Source organism: Sorex araneus, chromosome 5, assembly GCF_027595985.1.
Source record: "Sorex araneus isolate mSorAra2 chromosome 5, mSorAra2.pri, whole genome shotgun sequence".
Classification (NCBI taxonomy): domain Eukaryota; kingdom Metazoa; phylum Chordata; class Mammalia; order Eulipotyphla; family Soricidae; genus Sorex; species Sorex araneus.
This window is the reverse complement of record NC_073306.1, coordinates 208,455,483-208,479,740: the sequence shown is the minus strand read 5'-3', so window position 1 is coordinate 208,479,740 and position 24,258 is coordinate 208,455,483. Positions and strand designations below refer to the sequence as shown.

The 24,258-nt window shown below is 40.6% G+C and overlaps 1 protein-coding gene across 7 annotated transcripts in view; it reads right to left on the bottom strand.

The window, feature by feature from the left end:
* The window catches only part of PTPN13 (protein tyrosine phosphatase non-receptor type 13), a 218,711-nt gene that overhangs the window by 88,170 nt on the left and 106,283 nt on the right, over positions 1–24,258 (bottom strand). For all 7 annotated transcript variants that reach the window (XM_055138852.1, XM_055138853.1, XM_055138856.1 and 4 more), the window contains 3 exons: positions 9,276–9,371; positions 8,574–8,667; positions 1,351–1,573 (listed from right to left, as the gene is read on the bottom strand). In XM_055138852.1, coding sequence (XP_054994827.1) covers positions 1,351–1,573; positions 8,574–8,667; positions 9,276–9,371 — 413 coding nt within the window. The remainder of the gene's footprint in view (positions 1–1,350; positions 1,574–8,573; positions 8,668–9,275; positions 9,372–24,258) is intronic.

Genomic DNA, 24,258 nt, shown 5'->3' with positions numbered 1-24,258 from the left:
TGCACTCGGCTGACCCAGGTTTGATTCCCAGCATCCCATATGGTCTCCTGAGCATTGCCAGAGTAATTCCTGAGTTCAGAGCCAGGAGTAACCCCTGTGCATCGCCGGGTGTGACTCAAAAAGCAAAAAAATAAAATAATAATAATAATTAATAATAATAATAATAATAATACAGGGCCAGAGTGATAGCACAGCGGGAAAGGCATTTGTCTTGCACGTGGCCGACCTATGTTCAATCCCTGGCAACCCATATGGTCCCCTGAGCACTGCCAGGAGTAATTCCTGAGTGCAGAGCCAGGAGTAATAACCTCTGAGCATGAGCATCACTGGGTGTGACCCAAAAGGCAAAACAAACAAACAAAAAACCAAAACAAAAATCTACAAATGTAAAATAAATTTCTTTCTGTCTTTGGATGTTGTAAGACAAAGGTAGATGCTGAGAGCCAATCAATCATCATTTCTGGGGGTACAGGTAGGCCACACCTAGCGGTACTCAGGACTTAATCCTGGCTCTGCACTCAGGGATCACTCCTGGTGGGCTTGGGGGATTATATGGGGTACCAGGCATAGAATCCAGGTCAGCAGCATACAAAGGCAAGCACCCTACCGGAATTAGCACGCCGGCTCCTCCTCTGACTGTAGAGTGCATTATTACTGTAATCTTAGAATGACAGGAGAGAGATCGGACGTGTTTGATAACATTCTTCAGTTTCTAAATTCAGAATTCAGCAACTCTGAGTTCAGAATTCAGCAACTCTGAGTTCTCTGATCTTCTAATGCATTCTTTCATATTAAAAAACAATCCTCTACCAAACCAAATAAATCCAGCTGACTTTAAGGATCATGAATACACATTAAAATGTACTACTGAGATATGCTACATTCATCCATTGTTATTAAAACGTGCAGTAAGGGTTCAGGGAGATAGTTCTATGAATTGGACTCAGATTTTGGGAAGTCTGGGGTCAACTCTGGCACCACATGGTCCCTTGGACGCATAAGAGCACTGCCAGGTGTGGCCCCAAAACTGGAAAAAGAAAGTGAATTAATAAAAAAATGGCTAAATAATTATCTTAGTATCAACCAATGAGATATTTAACATCCATGGAAATTAATATGGGATTTTGATTTCATTTACAGGCAACATTCGGATATATATGGCAATGTTTTCTTTTGGGGGGGGTGAATGGTGTGAGGAATTGAACCCAGGGCCCCCTACATGCAAACAAAGCTGCTCTCTCCCACCAACCCACACCCCAAGTCTCCCTAACACATGCTAAAGGCACTTTGCCTAACAGTTCCCCACGAGACCACGCTGAGAGGCAGTAAGCAGTGAGGGAATCGATTTACCCTGAGTTTTCTTTGGGTCATGGCTGTTTCGAGCGCCATTTCTCGTAAGGGGTCCCTGGAGATGTCGAGCATGGAGGCTTTGATGGTGTCTCCCGGATAGAGGCTCAGCCGAGACTGTCGAAGGGCGAGTCTAGCTTGCAGCTGCATCATTTCCTCTTCTTGTCGTTTCAGCATGATCTCTTGATTAATTAAGTTGCCTTCGAGGGGCGTCTCATATTGCCTGCTGCGGAGAAGAGGAGAGAGGGATGAGTCGGAGCCTAGAGAAGCGCAGGACACGGACTAAATCGAGCATTGGAGCTGACTTCACTTTATTTATTTATTTATTTATTTATTTATTTATTTATTTATTTGCTTTTTGGGTCATACCCAATGATGCTCAGGGGTTACTCCTGGCTTTGCACTCAGGAATGACTCCTGGCGGTGCTTGGGGGACCATATGGGATGCCGGGGATCGAACCCGGGTCGGCCCCATGCAAGGCAAACGCCCTCCCCGCTGTGCTATCGCTCCGGCCCCGCTGACTTTACTTTAACATTGCAGAACAATACTTGCAGTTAACAGCCCCCCTGAAGCCACTGAAGATTGACCTGACTTCGTCTTCTATCCCCCTCCCACCCTCCCGGGCCCCCCGCCCCCGTCCCTATGCAAGGGACAACACAAAGCCTAAGGTGTCTCCAACAGACACCTCCTGCACCCCACCCAGCCAACATGGCCAAGGTGACAATGAAGAATAATTATCGCTTTACAACTCCCTAGTTATTTCTGCCAATAATCATCAGTATACAATCTCATTTTCAAAAAGTTCCAATACTCTTCTTCAAATAATTAAGCCTATTAGACAATTCAGTCCATGAATTAGTTCTACGCTTTCTTTTTTTTTTTTTTTTTCACTTTTTTGGCTTTTTGGGTCACACCCAAGCGATGCACAGGGGTTAACTCCTGGCTCTGCACTCAGGAATAACTCCTGGTGGTGCACGGGGGACCATGTAGGATGCTGGGAATTGAACCCGGGTCGGCCGTGCCGTGTGCAAGGCAAATGCCCTACCCACTGTGCTATCACTGCAGCCCCAGTTCTACTCTTTCTTTTTGGTTGTTGCCATGTCGGCGCTGACACTGCCTGGACCCTAAGGTCTGTCACTCGTCTGCAAATCTCCTGCAACCGCAAAGCCACACTGGCTGGCCTCACGGGCCAGCACGGCCTCAGGACTCAGCTGCCCGGAGAACAATTTTTATCTCTTTTCTTCCTTTTTCTTTTCAAAGCTCTAATCCTGTTTTCCTCTTTCTCAGCTAGTAACTTCCTTAGTTTTCCTGAAGAAATAAGAAGCAACTGGGAAATAACCTTTTCCATCCCTCTCCCACTAAAATGCCCTAGTCTCTAATATCACTCCTATGTACCGTCTCGTCTCCTGTTATGATAGATCCCCCGAGCTCTTCCATAGACCCCAAGTCTCTACTGCACAAGCACAGCAACCGCTTTTCTGTTGAGAGATTTTGCTCCCAAATTATACTTTCACATATATTAGTAAACTCAGACACTAGATAACATTCGTTGGCATACAAACATGTTCTATGTCATATTCTAATGAGAAAAATGGAATTTTTCATCCCCTTTTAGATTCTAGCTTTCTTTTTTTTTTTTTCCTTGCTGCCCTTTAGAGGAAATTTCTTATTTTTTTTTTCTTTTTGGGTCACACCCAGCAATGCTCAGAGGTTACTCCTGGCTTTGCACTCAGGAATTACTCCTGGCAGTGCTTGGGGGACCATATGGGATGCCGGGGATTGAACCCGGGTCGGCCGCATGCAAGGCAAACGCCCTACCTGCTGTGCTATCGCTCCGGCCCCTAGAGGAAATTTCTTAAAAACGGTCATTTGAATCTTATCTCCACTTCATCTTCCACTTTGTCTTGGACTCGCACCAAATAGGTTCCGTCCCTTCTGTCCCACTGAGTTCTCTCTCTCTCTCTCCTCTCTCCCCTCCCTCCACACACCCTTTTTTTTTTTAAAAAAAAATTTTATCAAAGCACAATGATTTACAAGGTTTTTCATAGTTGGGTTTTAGACATACCATATTCCAGCATCAATCCCATCACCTCTATGTTAAAGACAAAGGCTAGGCTAATTTTATTTTTTTGAGGAGGAGTGAGGGGCTTGGAGGACCATAGACAGGGGTGCTTCGGGGCTATTCCTAGCTTTGTGGTCAGAGATGACCTTGGCTGTGGTAAGGGAACCATATGCAATGCTAAGAACTGGACCAGAGTTTGCTGTGTACAAGGTAAACGCCTCACCCTGAGAGAACTATCTCTTCGGATCCAAAAGTTTAAAAAACAAATGTGTTTTGTTTTGTGCTGTGCCCAGATGTCACTTCTGGCAGTGCTCGAGGGACCATATGTGGTGCTGGATATTGAACTCGGTTGGTCTTCCCCACTCTAATATCTCTCTACCCTCTCCACCCCAAGAGTTAATTCTTAATTTTTATTTTATTTGACCTCGAAGGATCATCAGATATAGTTGCTCAATATTGCGTCTTGAAACATTTTGCTTCTAGAAAGAGAATGTTTTTTATTTTCTTCTTCTCTGTCACCTTCCTAAATCTTTTGCTGGATATGCATTTACTTCTAATTTCTCAAGTTTGCACGAGAACAGCACTGGTACCTCCAGATGTTTCTAGTCTCCGTTTATACTCCAGACCGACACGATCTGATCCTGGCACACATTTTTAATTGCCTTAATTTCTGGAACTTCATTTTTCTCTCCTGAATTCAACTCCGGTGAGTTTCTACCCTGATGTTAATATCTATCTTTAGCCTAAGGTAGTTAAAACCAAAATGTCGATCCTTTTCCCCAGGTTCACAGTCCTCTCTGACTCAATCACCAGTGGCTTTAGGACACACCTGGGGCATCGTGGTTTCTCTTTCTTGCCAATCCTGCAGGTGACCTTAGCTATATCACGCCAGCTCTTCTCCATCACTGAGCCGAGCCCGTGTTTGTCCGTCTCACACGAGCTGCCGTGATCACCCACGAACAATCCCGTCACTCCCAGAGTGCCTTAGTGAACAGCACAGCCCAACAGCCTGCCTCCATCCTGCTCTGCAGGTTTGGGAATCATCGAAAACTTTTCTCGTTACAATTAGAATAACATACAAAATATTTACCCTTAAAAAAAAAAAAAGGAACAAACGGTGCACCTTTGCCTTCGTGGCCTGACATAACCTGGGTCCTGGGTGCCATTCCCGCGCCCTTCCTTTTTCTGCTGTGGCCCAACTACTCTCCTGCCATCCTTTGGACATGCAGTGTGTCTCCTGCCAGAACCCAGGGCTTCTGCTCCTGCGGCCGTTTGCCCGGGAATTGCTCTTCCTGCTGCCCCAGTGGCTCCCTTGGTTCCTCTCAAACAGTTTCTCATCAAACGCCAGCCTTTGGTACTGGGGTCTCTGGCCACCCGCCACTCGAGTCGGAGCTCGGCCAATGGCACCTCTGCTCTCTCTATTCCTTTGGCTTGTTTTGTTTTTCTTCAACACACCATCACTACCTCGGCGGATAGTTACTTGGCTTATTTTAATGGTGTACTGAAGAATTTTCAAGTCTTGTTTCTGACTCTACTTCTGGTCCCTTTGAGTAGCTGGTACGTAATTATTTGTGGAGCAACGATGGGTGGATATAATTTTATTCACTCCCTTTCATGTTAATGAGGGTCAGGATAATAATCTGACTTTACATATTTTAACTCAAATGTGTTACCTTAATCAAATATATTAGCCTTCTTGTTCAAACTATTTTATACGAAAGTTACAAATAGCAAAAATGAGTCTCAGCAAAATATCAATAGATGCTCCTCTAAAGGCTGAAATGTTGAGAGATTAAAATACAACAACAGCAACAAATGAACAAAAATCCCAGAAAATCTGAACCACTTAGACTTAGGAATGAAAAAGCAGGCTGTTTTGAGTAATATGAAAGGGAACCTTATCAAGCAATTGAGCACAGAAGCAGTGGGCATTGTACTATGTATAAGCCGCACTTCAAAAGTTAATGTAGAAGAAAGGCTCAGAGATGCTCTTTGGAAAAAGCTTTGAATATCCTTTTTGGTCACTGAAAGACACTTTTGATAGCTCATAATAAAAAATTACTCATTCTGCTCTCTCTGACTCATAATTTCCTGCTAATCTCTCTCTCTACCCCCATGATAGAAATCAATAGCACTGTCTGGGTCTGCTTTTCCATTTCATTCTAGCTACAGGGAATGGAAATTTTTTATAAAGAAGCATGCAACATGTCTAAATACACACTCTTTACAGATCTCACAAATACGTGATCCAAAGAACAAAACAGGACCCCTCGAGTCCCAGCACCTTAAGGATATTATCAAATTCTTTGGTATACAGTCAGAAAAGCTTGCACTTGAATAAAGAACTTTGGACAGTACTTTAGCTAACGTGTTTCTGTGTGAGCAGAAAGAGAAAGCAGAGGGCAGGAGCCATCGAACAGCGGGGAAGGTGCTTGCCTGCACAGGGCAGACCCGGGCCTCAAGGCTGGGCACTGCCAACGAGTGATCCCTGAGCACGGACCCAGGAATACGCCCCGGGCACCGCTCGATGTGTCTCCGAAACAAGACGAAACAAAAAAGATGGTTTATCACTAAAACACGGTATGACCAGTCAAGGTGGCTTAAATGATAGTATTTTCTAAAACATGCTAAAGAGAGTACGGGAGTTACAGCTCTGTGTGGCTAACCTGGGTTTGATCACTGTCCCCACAGGTACTGTCCCAGCGGCCAGGTAACCCCTGTCACCGCAGCTGTGAACAAGCTCCTGGAGCACTGCGCCCCACCTGCCCCACCCCCAGTCTCAAATACCTTTTTGTTTTGTTTTGGTTTTGCTTTTTGGGTCCACCTGGCGATGCTCAGGGCTTACTCATGGCTCTGTAGTCAGGAATAACCTCTGGCGATGCTTGGGGGACCACAGGGGATGCCGGGATCCAGCCTGGGTAGCAAACGCCCTCCCTACCCACTGTGCTATCGCTCCAGCCCCTCAAATACTTATCAAAACAAAACCTGGAAAGACTCCAAAGTAGGATTCTTTTATAATTTTTGATGTGTCTGAGGTTCCCTCGCATGAAAATTGAAAATAAGTCTCACGTGATTTAATGATGTTTGGAGGAATATATACTTTTAATAGCTTGTAACAAACAAATGATAAATCGGTAGTACATGATCCCAGTAATTCTTCCAGTTATCGCTATGGCTGCATTTGATCAAGTCGTATCCTTCTGATCAGGACTCGTATTAATCGCTAATGAGCTTTCTCCAAAATTGTTTACATAGAGAAGACTGACTTCCTTAATTCAACACAGAGCTTAGTAAAATTCAGATTTGCCTCTTGCTGCTTTCACCCCAAATGCTTTTGCCTCATTTGGAAAACTGTAATATTAAATATAGATCTGTCTTTGCTTCTAACCCCCTTTTTTTTTTTGAAAAAAAATTTATTAGTCGCCATAACTAGAAGTTCATGATTGACTCAAGTAGAACTATCTTCAGTGGCTTAACCAGTTATGCCTTAAACTATCCGACTCATTTTCTTTATCTTCGATCATTTGTGTTAAATCTATGGTGGACAGTCTGGCTTATTCCTTTGGTTAGCAAATGATTATTAACAATTCTAGGCTTATTTTTAACAAATTCTCCAGAAAAGAGGGCCTTTCTTTCTTAATAGTTTTAATGAAAGTGTGTGGACCAAACAGGACCCTTCCTAGTCACTGAGATTTCATGACTTTTGTTAAAATGGTTTCTAAACTTTTCGGTTCACAATGACCAAACTGTAGTATTGCCACAACAATGTCCCAGTAAGCAGAAAATGTGATGTGTAAATTTTCTTTTGGTAAATATGTATCAGCGCTTTTCTCAGAGATAGTATAGGATTACGGACTATTTTAAAAGGCACAAAAAGAAGAAAAAAGACACAGAATTAATAAAATGTCAGTGCAAAGTATTTGATAACTTGGAGACTTTTTGTCTGGGTAGTTATGTGGATAAACTCTCCGCCTCAATCTCATAATAGTCTATTAATAACCTCTGAAACACTGCGCCAGATCCACTAGGTAGGGAACAAGTTTTTGTTACTTCTACTGATGCTTTTGCGTCTGTGACCATTAACTGAAAGGAACTGAGGGCTGAAGGCAGAGGGCAACCGTGGGCAGGTGGGCTGAGTCTCAACCTGGACATGACATGGTTGACCCCCAGAGCCTGGCCACAGTGAGCAGCCCGTGAGTGCCATCATGTAAGAGAAGTAACACCACCAGACCTCACTGGCGGAACTACAGCAAACCAGACCAGAGCAAGTGAAAGGAACCGAGGCACTGAATTTAAAAGGACTCTAATAGTTTGGGAGCAAATTCCGAAGCAACCCCGAGTCGGCTAATGTATAACAAATTTCAGCATTAACAACACACTTTTTGCTCGTGCAAATGATCCAAGCACTCATAAAAGGGTACGTGGCACTAACTTCACTAGCAGCCTGATCCTTTTCAGTCTGAACAAAGCAAATCAATGCATACAGCACAAGTATAACAAAGGTTTATTAAAAAAACCCTGAGCATTTCAGCATGAAAATGGACGTGAAACAGCTGAAGTCTGGCTTCCTCCTGGCTCTGAGTTCAGGGTCACTCTCAGCGGAGCTTGGGGGACTCTATGAGGTGCCGGGGATCAAACCTGGATGGCTACATATAAGGCAAGCACCCGACTCACCTCACCAACCCTTTCTTAAGCTAGAAAATATAATGTCAAGCATCAACCTTTTGTATACTAGGTCAGTCAGTAGTAACCTACTCATCACTCACCCAGCAAATAATATTCCTAGCATGATCTGAAAGCTTGCCAGTCGAGTCTGTTCAACCTTTGAAAGAGGCATTTATGCTGCCGGGAATTAAGGTCTACTATCTTCTCATAGATGCCTAAGCTGTGCCCAGAAATTCCTGTTAATAACCTATTCATACTAACATTGAAATTTCAAAACCAAACACAAAATATGAACAATCAGAGTTCATTCTAATTTCAAAAGATGACAAGAGCTCCAACTCAAAGTCCCTGGTGCCTTTCATGGAACCTAACAAATCAAATCTGTGACGGGGGCAAAGGAAAAGAGAAATCGAGAAAACAGAAAAGTGCAGGGAATTGTTTCAAGCTCCCATGGTTTGAATAAGGAGAAATATATCCTCGCTACTTCCTATCACATACCTTGGTCTCTGGGACTGGCCTTGACTTGGGGTTTCATCGATCCCTGGGACACCAGTGCTGGATTCAAATCTCTTTGCAACTTCACTCTTTCTTACTGAATGTGAAAGAAAAGGGCAAAACAACAAAGAGAAAGATAATAGAGAACAGCACGCTACAAATACGAGGTCATTTACTTAAAATTTAACAGATGCACAAATAATTTTTATAAATCATATGCGCATTATCAAATAGACACAATGTTAAGAACTCTTTACAGGTAATTCAGTCAATTTTTAAAGACAATGGATTTTTTTCTTCTACTACAAAAATGACTGAACTGTTGTTTGATCAATGATAGTAATTTCTTATAGTGTTAAAATGAATAATTAAATTTTCAGCTTTTGAATAATTAAAAAATCCCCCATAGGATTACTCTTTCATTTGATACCTTATATCTAAACACTGTGAAAAGGGAAAACCAATATAACAGCTTCCTAAAAGCATTTGCTTGTAGGATCGTAGCCATAGTGCAAGGGGTAGGGAGCTTGCTTTGCACCCTGCCAACCTGAGTTTGATCCCCAGTACCACACTGAGTCCCCTGAGCACTGCCAGGAGTAATCCCCTGAGCACAGATCCAGGAGAAAGCCCTGAGCACGGATGGGTGTATTTCCTCCTCGAAAAACAAACAAACAAAAATGTTTGCTTGCATCATATGATTCTTACCTTGTCGGAAGTCAGATTCAGAGGAAATAATAGATGGACTTTCACTGGAGGTACTAAAAATATCACTGTGGTAAGCTTTATATCTTCGCATTGGTTCTAAAAGCAGAAAAACAAAAATGTTAGAAAGCGAACTTGACCTGCCTGCAAGCATGTTTGGGGCGGACTCAGTACGGGGGGCGGGGCAGGGTCTCCTAAGTACCACTGCGTGTGTCCTGGGAGCACTGAGGGACCACTCTGGTGGCTCTGGTTGTCCCCACCACCGCAGGAACTGGGAAGCACTGCATCCTTGGGCCATAGTACTGGCCTTCTCGGTCCGGCTGCTCAAGTACCAATTCGAGGCCCCAGCTCAGCAAACCAGGCGGGAGGGAGAGTCCACTCTCGGGAAACCAGGCCCTTTAACACACGCTTTAAACCGACTGATCTCTCTGGGTGGGATTCAAATCACGTGCCCAAGGTCAAAGCGGCTTGGCACACTTGCTATGCACTGGACCCCTGATACCGACCTAATCGCCTGGCTCTGAATGGTGACTTGCGAGGGGTACAGACTTAGGAAGGCAACTTAACTTTTTTGGCGCTCCTTTTCTTCAGTGGAAAATGAAGCATAATAGGATTGCAAAATCAGAGGGCTGTTGTAAGAGTCACATGAATTAAGTATGCCAAGCTCTTAGAATGGAGGGGATGCCTTACAAACATAACCGCCAGTAAGTGACTTCTGAAGGCTTATTCTGTGTCAGTATGTCGGGTGCTCTAAAGACACAGTCCCTGGCTCAAGGAATTAAAAATGAAGACTATGAGTACCCTAATGGGACTGAATACAGAACCTGTTGTTCCACCAACGTGAGAGGTACCAGCATGACATCTGGTGGGTACTATGTAGGATGTACAGGGTATGACACACAGGAGCCCAGGGCCCCCTGGACATCTCAATTTGACCTTTCTGACTGTTCCGACAGGTCTCTCCTCTTCATACCTGTGATGCCCACGGTCACTACCACACATCACCACCCTCCCCAGGCCTGAGTGTGTGTCTCGGGGACCATTCCTGCAGTCTCGCTTGCCTTCCGTTACAATTCACACGATGGGGAGTTTCCAGAAATGACAACCTAAGTACATGTTAGTGTTGTTTTTAAAGCCTTCAAACTACACTCTCCAAGGGACAGTTCAGAAATCCACTACGTTAATATTCGCCTTCCTGGTCCCCAAATCCATCAGTGGCACCGGCTCATTGCATTATTGAGATTCAGATTCATTTGTTACAATCAGGTGAAAAATGATCTTCTCTCACCCCACTCCCAACACATACTCACTCATAAAAATTTAAGTAAACCTTTAATAACAATCCAAGTAAAACCCTCATCTTGTGATTTTGGTACTGTTGACTTTCCCAAACAAAATTTCCTCCTCCTGTTACTGAATTTGCAGATAACCAAAAGCACATATAAACTTTTCATTTTCTCCCTAAAAGAAGAATGCATTCCACCGCTCCCTTTGATTTACCTGGATACATTTCTTTATTCTTTAACAGAAACCTCACCTTCTCCACAAAGCTTTCACGACCAACTGAAGACTGAGGAAGACATTCCTTCTCGTCCTTTTTTCATTATCCTATTTTTCATATACTTAGCTAATTGTGACTCTTCCTCTGCTTACCCTCTACTTATTTCCTCACTTAAATTATAAGTGACAAAAAGGACAACCTATTTTTCAGAACGACCTCTATCTACCAAGTGTGCAATACATAGCACAAAATAAATATTTTTACAAAAGGGTCATTGATAACTTCTCAGTAACTATTTCCATTGCAGAAAGGTCAGAGGGCAAATCTGAGAAGTTAAAAAAGGATTGACAAAAAGCTGAGAGAAAAAGAATACACTGTTCTTTCAAGACCTCTGAGAGTTTGAGAGAAAAAAAAGGGGGTTGTTTTTAAAAATCGTAGAATGAGTTATCAAGGTCTTTTTGGCAGAGTGAAATGTCAGAGCATAATTTTATGCAGTAGCTAAAAATCTGTGATTTGGGAAAATTGAAGTTGCAAATGAAAGTGGATTAAAAATATGCTGAAGGAAACAGGAAGAGATGAAAAAGAACTTAAATGGTTGATTAGACAAGGGGAGAAAAATAAATGGAAGACAACAAAATAGTGCAAATACAAAGGAGCACTGAAGACATGCATATCAGAAAGCTGCCCTGTTCCTGGTAATAAAAGGATAAATACTCCTGGGGTCCTGAGACAGGTAAAGGAACTGCTGGGAAGAATGTGGAAGACTGTGCAAAACCATATGAACGCTTTTGTGTGGTCATTTGGCTTTAGATTACGCTAGAACACATGCATTTTATTGAACCAGTTGAGACTGATTTGGGGGGGCTTTTTTTTTTTTTTTTTTTGGCACTAGAGAAACAGATTATGGGAAATACCCACAAGTGCAGAGTGGGTGGATGTCCAGGAGCAAATCATCAGGGCTTGTGAGGGATTCTGTCTTCCTGGTTTGCAAAGGGAAAGTGTGGAACTTCACAAAATGAATTGTTACTTGCGGTAGAAGGTATTCAATAGAGATTGGTTAAAAGAAAGAAGATGAATAAAGGAACCAATGAGAAAGGCAAACAGAGCCATAGGAAACAAGCTCGTATAACCAGGACTGTCACAGGGGCTGGGAAGTGTGGGCACCCGTACCTCGGCCAAGTTTTAAATGAATGAAGGAAGGACAGATGAGTGAGAAACAAAGTAACAGCGAATATTAAACAAACAAACAAACAAACAAACATACTAGTCCAGTTCACAACTGTGCTCTAGAAAACCAAGTACTTCAGAATCAGGCAGACTAAAGAGGTAAAGAACATGTACCAAGAAAACTACCAAACACCATGTCAGGAAATAGAAGAGGACACGAGGAGACGGAGACGCCGATTCTCACTGTGTCTCACATGACGTGCAAAGGCTCAGTCTCACACCTTGGGGGAGGACAAGCATTGTCTGATGTACGCCTTTAAAATACCGCAGCAGCAGCCTTCCAGAAACAGTATTTTAAGGATTGGTTTAGTAGGATTACGAGGGATCAGAAATTTTCTTTTCTTTTCTCCCCCTCCTTGGCTACAGACAGGAGGAGATCTAAAGTGACGGGAATCTGTGTGTGTGTGTGTGTGTGTGTGTGTGTGTGTGTGTGTGTGCCTGTGCGCTTCCTGGATTCTTGTAAATGTTCACCATAATTCTTTCATGAAATGACTTGGCTCATATAACCAGATGATTGTTCGTAGGCAATATTTACTATGTAGTCATTTGTGTAAGAAGATTATAATCAGATTAAAATTCTCAGTCACAGTTTAATTCACGGCAGAAAGGCTAGCTCTTGTAAACATGGGCTTCTCACTTCTAAACGACATAATGAATCCAACCATTTCAAGGATCACAATGAAACTTCATGCACTTGATGCAGAGGATCTCACAATGGTGTGTGTGAAAAGGCACATTTTCCATGTAGGTCACTTGGGCAGGAACATGACTTGCTTTCTAAGGTGACTTACACAGAGGTACAGAAGATACATGTTTGCTTCCTTTCTCTGTTCTGGGAGGGGGAAGGGAATTACTAATTTTTCCACGAGGTCATCTAATACTACAACTTTTCTTTTTTGGATGATTCACATATCCTAAGCAGATTTTCTATTGTTTTTAAAAGCATAATTCTAGCACTTTAGATCTGGTCCAGATGTCAGGAATGTGGTATTAACTGGGTGAGTAAAAATAATTATAAAAACTACTAGATAAACGCAAAGTGTAAGTCCTCATATACTCCTTTTGCAGCATCAGTAAACAATGACTTATTCAAACTAGAAAGTGTCAAAGTATTGTTTTGAAATAAAGAGTTTCTAAGTATTTATAGAATACAAATGTTCTGAGTGCCCCAATTCTTGAATCATGTGCAATGGACCTACTAAGAACATTCAAGCATATGTTTTATAAATTGCATGTGTGACCAATTTCATTGCAGCTATTGAAGCTATAATGTCAAAACTGTGGACTCTGAAATTTTAGAAAGAGCTTCCTACAACCGTAGAACTAAATTTATTTGACTTTTTTGTGGTACAAAGCCAGAGTCAATGTCTAATTTGTTGGTTTGCAAAATTCTTTTTCAACTAATAAGCATTTACATGAAGCCTGTCGTTTCCCAAACCAGGACACAATAGTCTCTTTAGGACAATGACTCGTCCTTACTTCACCAGACAATACTCTTCTCCTTCACATCCTATGACTACTCAGTTTTAAGATATGGAAAATGAAGTTGCAGGAAAGAATCTTAATATTAGAAATAATACTGAATGCAAAAAAAAAATAACTGTGAGAATAAAATTAGCCTAAACACATCAGAAAATCACCAAATTCCCTGTGTATAAATATATGTACATAAACACATAACAAGAAGAGGGTTATATGCTCTTAAAAAATATAGGGACACAGAAAAATGGCTTAAAGAATAACTGTGAGTTGGGTATGTGGTTTAGAAGTAAAGTAATTCATTATTTATTAAATAAATCCAATAAGACTTGGGTCTAGCTACAAAACAGTACTTCGAGAAATAAAAGAGGAAACGAGAAAATGGAAACATGCCCCCTGTTCATGACTTGGGAGGACTCACACTGTAAAAATGGCAATACTCCCCAGAGCACTGTACAGATTCAATGCAGTCCCTATGAGGACACCCCTGGCATTTTTCAAATAAATAGATCAAACACTCCCGAAATTCATATGAGACAATAACCCCACATGAACAGCTAAAGCAATCCTTGGGAAAAAGAAGATGGGAGGCATCCCTTCCCCAGCTTCAAACTCTACTACAAAGTGGTAGTAATCAACACAGCATGATATTGGAATACAGGCAGACGCACAGATCAGCGGAATAGAGTTGAATATCTAGACATCGACCCTCAGGTGTATGTTCACCACCTAATCTTTGATAAAGGAGCAAGAAACGTGAAGTGGAGCAAGGAAAGCCTCTTCAACAAGTGGTGCTGGGAAAACTGGACATGCAAAAAAAAAAAAAAAGAACTCAGACCTCGGTCTACTGCCAGGCACAAAAGTCAGATCAAAATGAACTAAATACTTCAATATCAGACCTTATCCTTAAGATACATGGAGGAAAATGTGGGTAAAACTCCCCATGAAATTGAAGCAAAAGAAATCTTCAAGTATTAAACACTGCTAATGGGACTACACTGAACTAAGACACTTCTACACCTCAAAAGAAATGATGCCAAGATACAAAGATAGCTTACAGATTGGGAAAAATTATTTACACAATACCCATCTGATAGAGTTAGTAGCCTTATAAGGCACTGGTAGAACTTTACAAAACAAAATAAAGCATAAAACAAAAACAATCTTGAACCCTATAAAAAATCGGGAGAAAAAATGAACATAAACTTTTTCAAAGAAGAAATACAAATGGCCAAAAGACACGTGAAAAAGTGCTCTACATAGCTAATCATCAGGGAGAGGCAGATCAAAGCAAAAATGAGATATCACCTCACACCACAGAGACTACCACACATCAAAAAGAACAAGAGCAACCAATGCTCTCACGGATGAGGGGAGGAAGGGACTCTCCTTCATTGTTGGTGGGAATGCCAACTGGTCCACCTTTTGGAAGATAATATGGTCATTCCTCAAAAAACTAGAAACTGAGCTTTCATATGACCCAGCAATACCACTTCTGGGAATATATCCTGGGAGCCCAAAAACACACAGCAGAAATGTTCTCTGCATTTCTATGTTCATGGCAGCATTATTCAAAATAGCCAGAAACTGGAAACAACCCAGGTGCCCAAGTACAGATGACTAGTTAAGAGAAATTATGGTACATCTACACAACGAAATACTATGCAGCTGTTAGGAAAAATAAAGTTATGAAATTCGTTTATAAATGCATGGACATGGAGAGTATCATGTTGAGTAAAATCAGTCAGAAGGAGAGGGATAGGCATAGAATGACTTTTGTGGGATATAAAAAAAAAACATAATATGAGACTAATACCCAAGGACAGTAAAAACACAGGCCAGGAGGATTGGTCCACAGTTGGAAGCCTGTCTCAAGCAAGGGCTGGGGGAGAATGTAGTGGGGGTAGAGAAGGGACCACTATGGTAAAGGTAGCTGGAAATGATCCCTGTGGATAAGAAGTGCATGCTGAAAACAGGTCAAGGAACAAACACGATAACCTCCCAGTACCTGTATCGCAAACCATAATGCCCGAAAGAAGGAAGAGCAAGGTGTGAGAGTGTGTGTGTGTGTGTGTGTGTGTGTGTGTGTGTGTGTGTGTGTGTGTGTGTGTAGGGTGGGGGAAGCCCTGCCATAGACACGTGCGGGGGAAGGGGGTGGGAAACTTGGGACATTTGTGGTGGGAAGTGTAGTGGAGGGATGGGTTCTGGAGCACTGTATGACTGTAACCCGACCACGATCAGCTTTGTAACTCTATATCTCAGCGTGATTTAAAAGAAAGAGTGAAAAAAAAGAAAAAAAAAGCCAGACCCAAGGTGACATAAAGGCAGAGGTGGAGGGACATAGCACTTCAGGAGTGATGGCACACAGAAACTTTGTTGATCAATACTTAAACATTATTGTAATCCTAGTACCTAAACTGTAATAAAATAACATTTAAAACAAAACGGAAGACTTGGATTTAGTCTCTAGCGCCACAAAAAACTAAAATAGATCAAAACAATAAAAGCAAAGAATTAACATTCAAGTGGAATTCTTAGTAGATAAATTCTGTAGCCATATATACTCTTAAAATACTCTTTAATTTCTAATGTTACTACACCATCATTTAGTGTGGAATATTTTTTGGTTGAAGGACAGAAATTCAATAAACTTGTAAATGAAATGTCTCTGACCAAAATTCATTTCCACTCATATCATATTGATTCGATTTATCTTGTATTGTAGATACAAACTTGTAAATAAAATATAAGTCTCTGAACAAAATTTATTTCCACTCAATCAGATCGATTCTACTTATATGGATATTGTGATGATAAAAAGCAACTTTTAAATAGGCCAAAGTCTTTAGTCATTAATTGATAATTCAGTTTCTACTCTACTTTGCAACATATAAAAAAATTAAGTTGTGGCATGTGATTATGAACATTGTATATTAAGTATTTAGAAAGTTTAAAAGAGTTGCATGATATTTTAAGCTTACAGAAAGCTTTTTTGATGAAATGTTCAAATTAAAATGAATTTAAAGTGGCACAAAATGCAATCTAAAAACACCATCTATAGGTAAAGTGACACATATTTAAGTTCAGACAAGTAACAACGTAGAAAGTGAGACTCACTCCCACTCAATATGACGAATTATAAAACCACTTTTAGGATGGCAATTCTTTACTTCTAAATATATGGCTCAAATAAGAGACACAAACTTCAGAAGGAAATGCACGAGGATGACTGATGTTATAGCTCAGAATTTAAAAAATTATATGAAATTTTAATATTATGACCCATACAAAGAATTTTAAGCTTCAAATAAAGCAGGGGAACAAAAGTAATAATTATGTATTTTTTTTTCTTTTTGGGTCACACCCGGCAATGCTCAGGGGTTAAATCCTGGCTCTCCACGCAGGAATTACTCCTGGCAGTGCTTGGGGGACCATATGGGATGCCAGGGATCGAACCCAGGTCGGCTGCATGCAAGACAAATGCCCTTACCCACTGTACTATCACTCTGGCCCTGTGTTCTTACACAAGGTATTTTTATCTATAATTTGCAGGAGATTTACTTCTGGAGAGTAGAGATTGTACCTTTAATATGTTTTTAGACTAGGCTCTGCTGTTTTCTGCATGATCCCATTCCACCTGATATACAAACCTAATAGACTCTAAATGTTTGTGTGAGACCCAGACATGTAAATAAAATGGAATTTTTCTAGTTTTGAGAAACTGAAAACTATATTTATTATGTATGTTTATAATATATGCATAATTTAAGGCATAAAGCATGATAATTTGAGTATCATTAAGTATTGAATGTAGAGAAAATTTATTTATGAATGAATATATGTAAGTGAGGCAGGATATAGAGAGAAATGTTCTGTGAGCTACATTTTACTGTACAGATGAAAAATTTATAGAGTAACAATGACAAAAAAACATAGTCTCTCATTCACTCCATGAGAATCTTGTGTAATACAGTAGCCACAAATTCGAGCCATGACTTTCATGACGGCTGGCTGTAGCACTGTTCTCGTGTTCCCAAGGCCCAGAGCACGGAAAGACACTGATTGCATTTGCCATTGTTTGCCCAGCCCATGACTAACAAGTAGGTGACTTTTCTCTGAGTGGGACAGAGCAGAGGAGAAAGAGGTGGGCTTTCTCCTCAATGAACACTGCGTATCTGAAAGAGCACCGTGGAATATACTAGAATTCCTTAATAGGTTGCAATGCACAGTTTACATTAATAAGCACTGAGTGTATTATATGTCAAGTGTAGTGGCATATGGTAAGAAGAGTTATGAGTGAGGTTATGCCAAATTTATGATGTCTATAGAAAGAGAACGAGGTCCTCAAAACAAGGCAGTTCATTATGAAAAAAACAAAGGTTATACTTGACTTCACTGAGAACATCACAGAAAGCTTCTTTATCCAGGCCACGTCTGGGAGTGTGTTTGGTATCAAGGAGAAAGCTCTATGGACTCGGGAGGCTTCAAGAAACAGAAGGGGATCTGTAAGGAGGGAGGGTCTGCCGAGGGAGGGGGAAAGAGAAGATATATACAAGGTACTGGAGTGAGACAGGAAACACTCGAGAACGAGACTAGAGAAATACAATCATGGAAAAATAGGATTTAAGGACCAGAATTATATCCTGCTTAGATGATGGAAATTTATTAAATAGCTAAAAGCAGAATGGAAAAACAACAAAGAAACAGGGGAAAAAGTACAGCTGAGAGGTCAGCTTAGAAAACTATTTCAAAAATCCATTGGCAACAGAAAGACCTGCATATTGGCATTGCAGGTGCCCAGCAGATGATGTGATTTGTAACTAATGAGCTGGATTTTGCATACAAATCCTTCCTCTACTGAAAAGTTCAGACAAGGTCAGTCTAAAATGTAAACCTTAGGGCTGGAGCGATAGCACAGCAGGTAGGGCGTTTGCCTTGCACGCGGCCGACCCGGGTTCGATTCCCAGCATCCCATATGGTCCCCTGAGCACCGCCAGGGGTAATTCTGGAGTGCAGAGCCAGGAGTAACCCCTGTGCATCGTCTGGTGTGATTCAAAAAGCAAAAAAAAAAAAAGTGAAAAAAAAATTTAAACAGGGGTCAAGGCCTTGCATGTGATCAGCCCAGAATACAGAGACAGGAAGACAGGAGTAGCCCCCCCCTCCCGCCCCCCTCCCCAGGACCATAGGATGTGGCTCAGTTCCCCCTCCTGCCCCAAAGTGACCACTGCATTAAACAGTTAGTCCTGGTCATAGAGGCACTAGCTTTGTCTAGCTGTCAGGGATGCTAAATTCATCATCTTTCAACATCTGCTTTATAGAGATCCAAAGAAGTATGTTTTCTACTAGCAAGAAGTATCTTACTAGTGTAATAACTAAGTTATTACTTCCTGATATACATAAACTATTTGATCAGTATAACAAGAAATACCTGCTTATGCACATTTGCTTCTGTGGAAATGGCATGAGCAAATCAAAACTGCTCAGAGGATAATCCAAATAAAAGCCAAATTATATCTTCCTTTTCCTTTAAGCTATTCAAAAGGAATTAGGTGAAGAAATAAAAATGGAAGTTTATCTTTACTAGCTTTAGATTTATCTTTCTTGGTTTTAGATTTCTCCATAAAAAGAATGGGATAGTCCTATGCTGATGAAACAAAAAAAGTGGCATCAAAGCTTACAACTAGTTTTCATTTTAAAAAAAATCATGTATTTCTTCTTACCTAGGCTTCATACCTGAGAAATATATCACTGGGCTCATATATCCTATATTATGTACAACATTTATGAATCCATTGCCTTGCTTTTCCGAAAACTATAAAATTAAAGCTTTTCAAAAAAAATGGCAGTGTTTACAATGAGAGTAATACTTAACAAAACTTCACAAAGTTTCACTCTTGGGAACTTCTTGTTCTTTTCCTATTATGTTTCCACTGAAATGAAACATTCAATTCTCAACAGTGCTTTTCCGGAGCTTATCCCCTTATCCCAGCAGCTACGGGAAAACCATGTTGCAGATCCATTGAGCCCATCAAATACACGTTACACTGCATGGGATACTGGCGCTCTAGCCTAAGCGCGTTCCAAGGTAGTTTACTGCCGGATATGTTAGGCCTCATTCTGAGCTTTCTTCCATAATACTAAGATATTTCACTATGTTAAAATGACATGACTTTTGAAGGAAGATTTCAACGGTTTATTAGGCTGTGGCTAAATGTTCAACTTCCTAAGCAATAAGTTTTTACTCAACCTTGAAGTTACAATGACAAGAGAAAGAAATCCTATCCAGGCCCAAGAGACCTCGATTCCAAGTACAGTTCTGTTGTGAATTATGAATTACATATTTCTGCAAAATAGTTTACCTCTGAAAATCAGATGTTTGATTTAAATGGAATCCAGACCCCCTTCTGATGGCAAACTTTATGGTTTAATCTCTCGTGTGCTAGCTGTCTGCTAAGCTTAGCGGAGGAGAACTCCCCTGAAGAGGGCTGGGCCAGGCTTCACGGAGCGTTAGCATCTGAGGTTTAAGACAATTCTCTGTCCCAGTCACTCAATGGTCCTCCTTTCATGTCCACAAGAGCAAAGTGAAAGTTAACATTTTCCTTTCTTCAACTATTAGATTAGTCTAATGTGCAAGAAAACATGAGTCTTTGAAAAACCAGGAACTAACATGTAGTGGGAAATCTTTAGAGTGGAACTCTGGGAGTGTGTAATGGAAATCTACAATCTCCCAAAATTATGGAAACAATTATTAGTTAAGTAATTAATGTAGAGCTCGTGACTAAATCATCAAAAGCCCTTGTATGTGCTCAGAGACTTTTTCATATGTTGAAGTTACTGACAGTAGCAGCTACTAAGTTTAAAGACCACAGACTTGTAGAGAGCAGTATTAATGTATTTTGTGTGTGTGTGTGGTTTGGTTTGTTGGCTTGGTGCTAGCCCTGGAGATGCTCAAATTCTCATCCTGGTAGGGCTCAGAGGGACCATGTGTGGCACTGAGGGTGTAAATTCAGGGCGGCTGCAAGCTAGGCAAGTGCTTGCTCTTAGACAATTTCTCCGGTCCCTCTTCAAGTTTTTCAAATACTTTAAAATAAGAATGCTTAAAAAGAAATGAGTACAAAAGAATGTGATTAACAATAGCATCCATTATTTTTCTTGATTTATCATACAGGAAGGGGAGCCTGCTTTTTAATCAGGATTAAATGATGTAAGAGGGATTATACATTATCTTCTATCCCTTTTTCTTCTTTGTATTCTAAGTAACAATCTTCATATCAGCAGCTGCATAAATTTTTGCACAGGTACCATAAACTAGCCCATCTTTAGAAAAGCACAATGCAAAAGCAGCAAGTTACACAACTAAGTAACTGACATTTATTTCTTTTGACTTCCAAACCTCAAACTCTGCTTTCAAATAATCCCTTTAGTCAGAAGCAAATGCAACTTATTGCAGCTTCCAAATCACTGGAAAAAATAATGGAATTTTTAATAGGTGGTGTATTTCTATTAAAGCAAACATTTTCAAGTTTATCTTGAGTATAAAATTCTTAATTTTTTATAATTTTATAGAATTACAAAATTTGGTTATAAATTAAACTACAATTTATTTTGGTTACTGGACAAATAGGACCAATGCTTTTGAAAACTCCTCAACAGCCAAGAATGATTTTAGGATACATACTGTTATATATCAAAAATTTCAAGAAGTATTTTTTAAAAAGAACACTTTCCTTCTGGTTATAACTCATAACAAGTCTAATATTTTAAAACTTGAAATTACATGGGCTGGAGTGATAGCACAGCGGTAGGACATTTGCCTTGACCACAGTCGACCCAGGTTCAATTCCTCTGCCCCTCTCAGAGAGCCCGGCAAGCTACCAAGAGTATCTTGCCTGCATGGCAGAGCCTGGCAAGCTACCCATGGTGTATTCAATATTCCAAAAACAGTAACAACGAGTCTCAAATGGAGACATCACTGGTGCCCGCTGAGGCAAATCGATGAGCAACGGGATGACACTGACAGTGAACATTTAATAACAAGTTACCATTTTGAAAAATAATAGTCTGCAAAGGTTATGTATCATCATTTAAAATTTTTTTTAGATTATTTATTTATTTATTTTTATTTTATTGAATCACTGTGAGACAGTTACAAGCTTTCATGTTTGGGTTACAAACACACAATGATCATACACCCATCCCTCCACCAGTGCACGTTCCCCACCACCAATATCCTCAGTGTACTCCCCGGCCCCCCCCCCCCCCCGCCTCCATGGAAGACAATATTCCCCCATACTCTCTGACCTCTGTCTAATGCTAGGAACAAAAGTCAGATCAAAGTGGATTAAAGATCTCAATATCAGACATGAATCTATAAGGTACACAGAGGAAAATGTAGGCAGAACTCTCCTCTCCATGACATTGAAGCTAAAAGCATCTTTAAGGATGAAACAGCACTGACCATGCAAGTGGAAGCAAACATAAACAAATGGGACTACATCAAACTAAGAAGCTTCTGCACTTCAAGAGAAACAGTGACCAAAATATAGAAAGAGCCCACAGAATGGGAAAGAATATTTACCCAATACAGTAACAACAAGTCTCAGAATAGAGACGTTACTGGTGCCCGCTTGAGCAAATAAATGAACAATGGGATGACAGTGCTACAGTGCAGTGCCATCCATCTGATAAGGGATTAATATCTAGGATATATAAGACATGAGTAGAATTGTATAAGAAATAAACCTCCAACCCCTTCAAAAAATGGGGAGAAGAAATGAACAGAAGTTTCCTCAAAAAAGAAATACAAATGGCCAAAAGGCACATGAAAAAAATGCTCCACATCGCTAGTCCTCAGGGAGATGCAAATAAAAACAACAATGAGATATCATCGCACACCACAGAGACTGGTACACATCCAAAAGAACAAAAGCAACCAGTGCTGGCGTGGATGTGGGGGAAAAGGGACACTCTTTCTCTGTTGGTGGGAATGCCAACTGGTCCAGCCTATCTGGAAAACAATATGAACAGTCCTTCAAAAACTAGAAATTGAGCTTCCATAGGACCCCACAATACCACTTCTGGGAATATATCCTGAGGATGCAAAAAAGAACAATAGAAATAACATCTGTGCTTATATATTCATTGCAGCACTGTTCACAATAGCCAAATCTGGAAGTAACCCAAATGCCCTAGAACAGATGACTGGTTAACGAAACTTTGGTTCATATACACAATGGAATACTATGCAGCTGTTAGGAGAGATGAAGTCATGAAATTTGCTTATAAATGGATAGACATGGAGAGTATCATGCCAAGTGAAATGAGTCAGAAAGAGGGACAGACAGAAGAACTGCACTCATTTGTGGACCATAGAATAACATCACATGAGGCTGACACCCAATGACAGTAAATACAAGGGCCAGGAGGATTGCCCTATACTTGGAAGCTTGCTTTTTGAGTGGAGGGGAGAAGGCAGATGGAATAGAGAAGGGATCACTAAGAAAATGATGGCTGGAGGAATCAGTCGGGATGGGAGATGCGTGCCGAAAGTAGATAATGGACCAAACATGATGACCTCTCAGTGTCTGTGTTGCAAGCTATAATGCTCAAAAGTAGATTATGTATCATCTTGTCAGAGATTTATTCATATTTAGAAACAAGCTTGCCTAAGTTTATGTAACATATATACTCACACAGCATCGAAAATATAAAGGTTCATTAGCAAACTAGGACAAAATTTGGCCTAAAACTCACTTTAGATGTAATCAGCAAAACCAGCTAATCAAAATAATTGTATGTCTCAAATTAAAATATAAAATGTTTTCATTAATGTTTATTATTAAACTTTCAGGGGGCAGAGCAATAGCAGGTAGGGAGTTTGCCCTGCATGTGGTCAATCCCCAGCACCCCATACGGTTCCCTGAGCACTGCCCACCCAGAGGTGACCCAAAAACAAAACAAAAAGGAACAACTCTCAAAGCAAGTTTCATGTATAAAGACCACTTCCCTCAAACTTCACTAATTCACTATTATTAATCTGCCAAATAGTAAATCCAAACCTGGAATATACTTGAGATCACACATAACAGTGTCAGAAATCATTTACTTTTACCGTTCACATGTTAGGACATTGCTCAATCTCAAATGTTAGAAAGTCATCGAGATTAGCACAGACCTCCACTACTATTTTGAGACTATCAGTTTTATTTAGTTGGATAATTGAGGGTTGTTTTTGTTTCCCACAATAGATAAGATTTCTTTCCAAAATGCTTCCATGAGGGAGCTTCCTGGGAGGGCAAGGTCAAACTATTACTTATATGCTAGCTGTTGTACGACACTAAAGAATCCTGAAATACATTTTCTGGAAGAAGACAGCTTTCTTTTATTTTTAAGCTACAGAAAGTGCCTTTTCTTTGCTGTCATAATCAGTTCTTTCCACAATTTCCTTTAAAAACCTAATTTGCAATTGCTGAGTGAAAAAAAATTGTAAAGTTTCTTTAATTAGAAATAAAATATGGAGAGAATGTTTGCTTTTAAGACTGCTCAGAACTCAACAGAAACCTTTAGTAATGTAAAGACAATTTATGAATCAAAATATAATGCTGAAACAATGGTCTTAAAAATAAATATGACCGTCAGGGCTGGAGCAATAGCACAGTGGGTAGGGCGTTTGCCTTGCACGCAGCCGACCAGGGTTCGAATCCCAGCATCCCATATAGTCCCCTGAGCACCGCCGGGAGTGATTCCTGAGTGCAGAGCCAGGAGTAACCCCTGTGCATC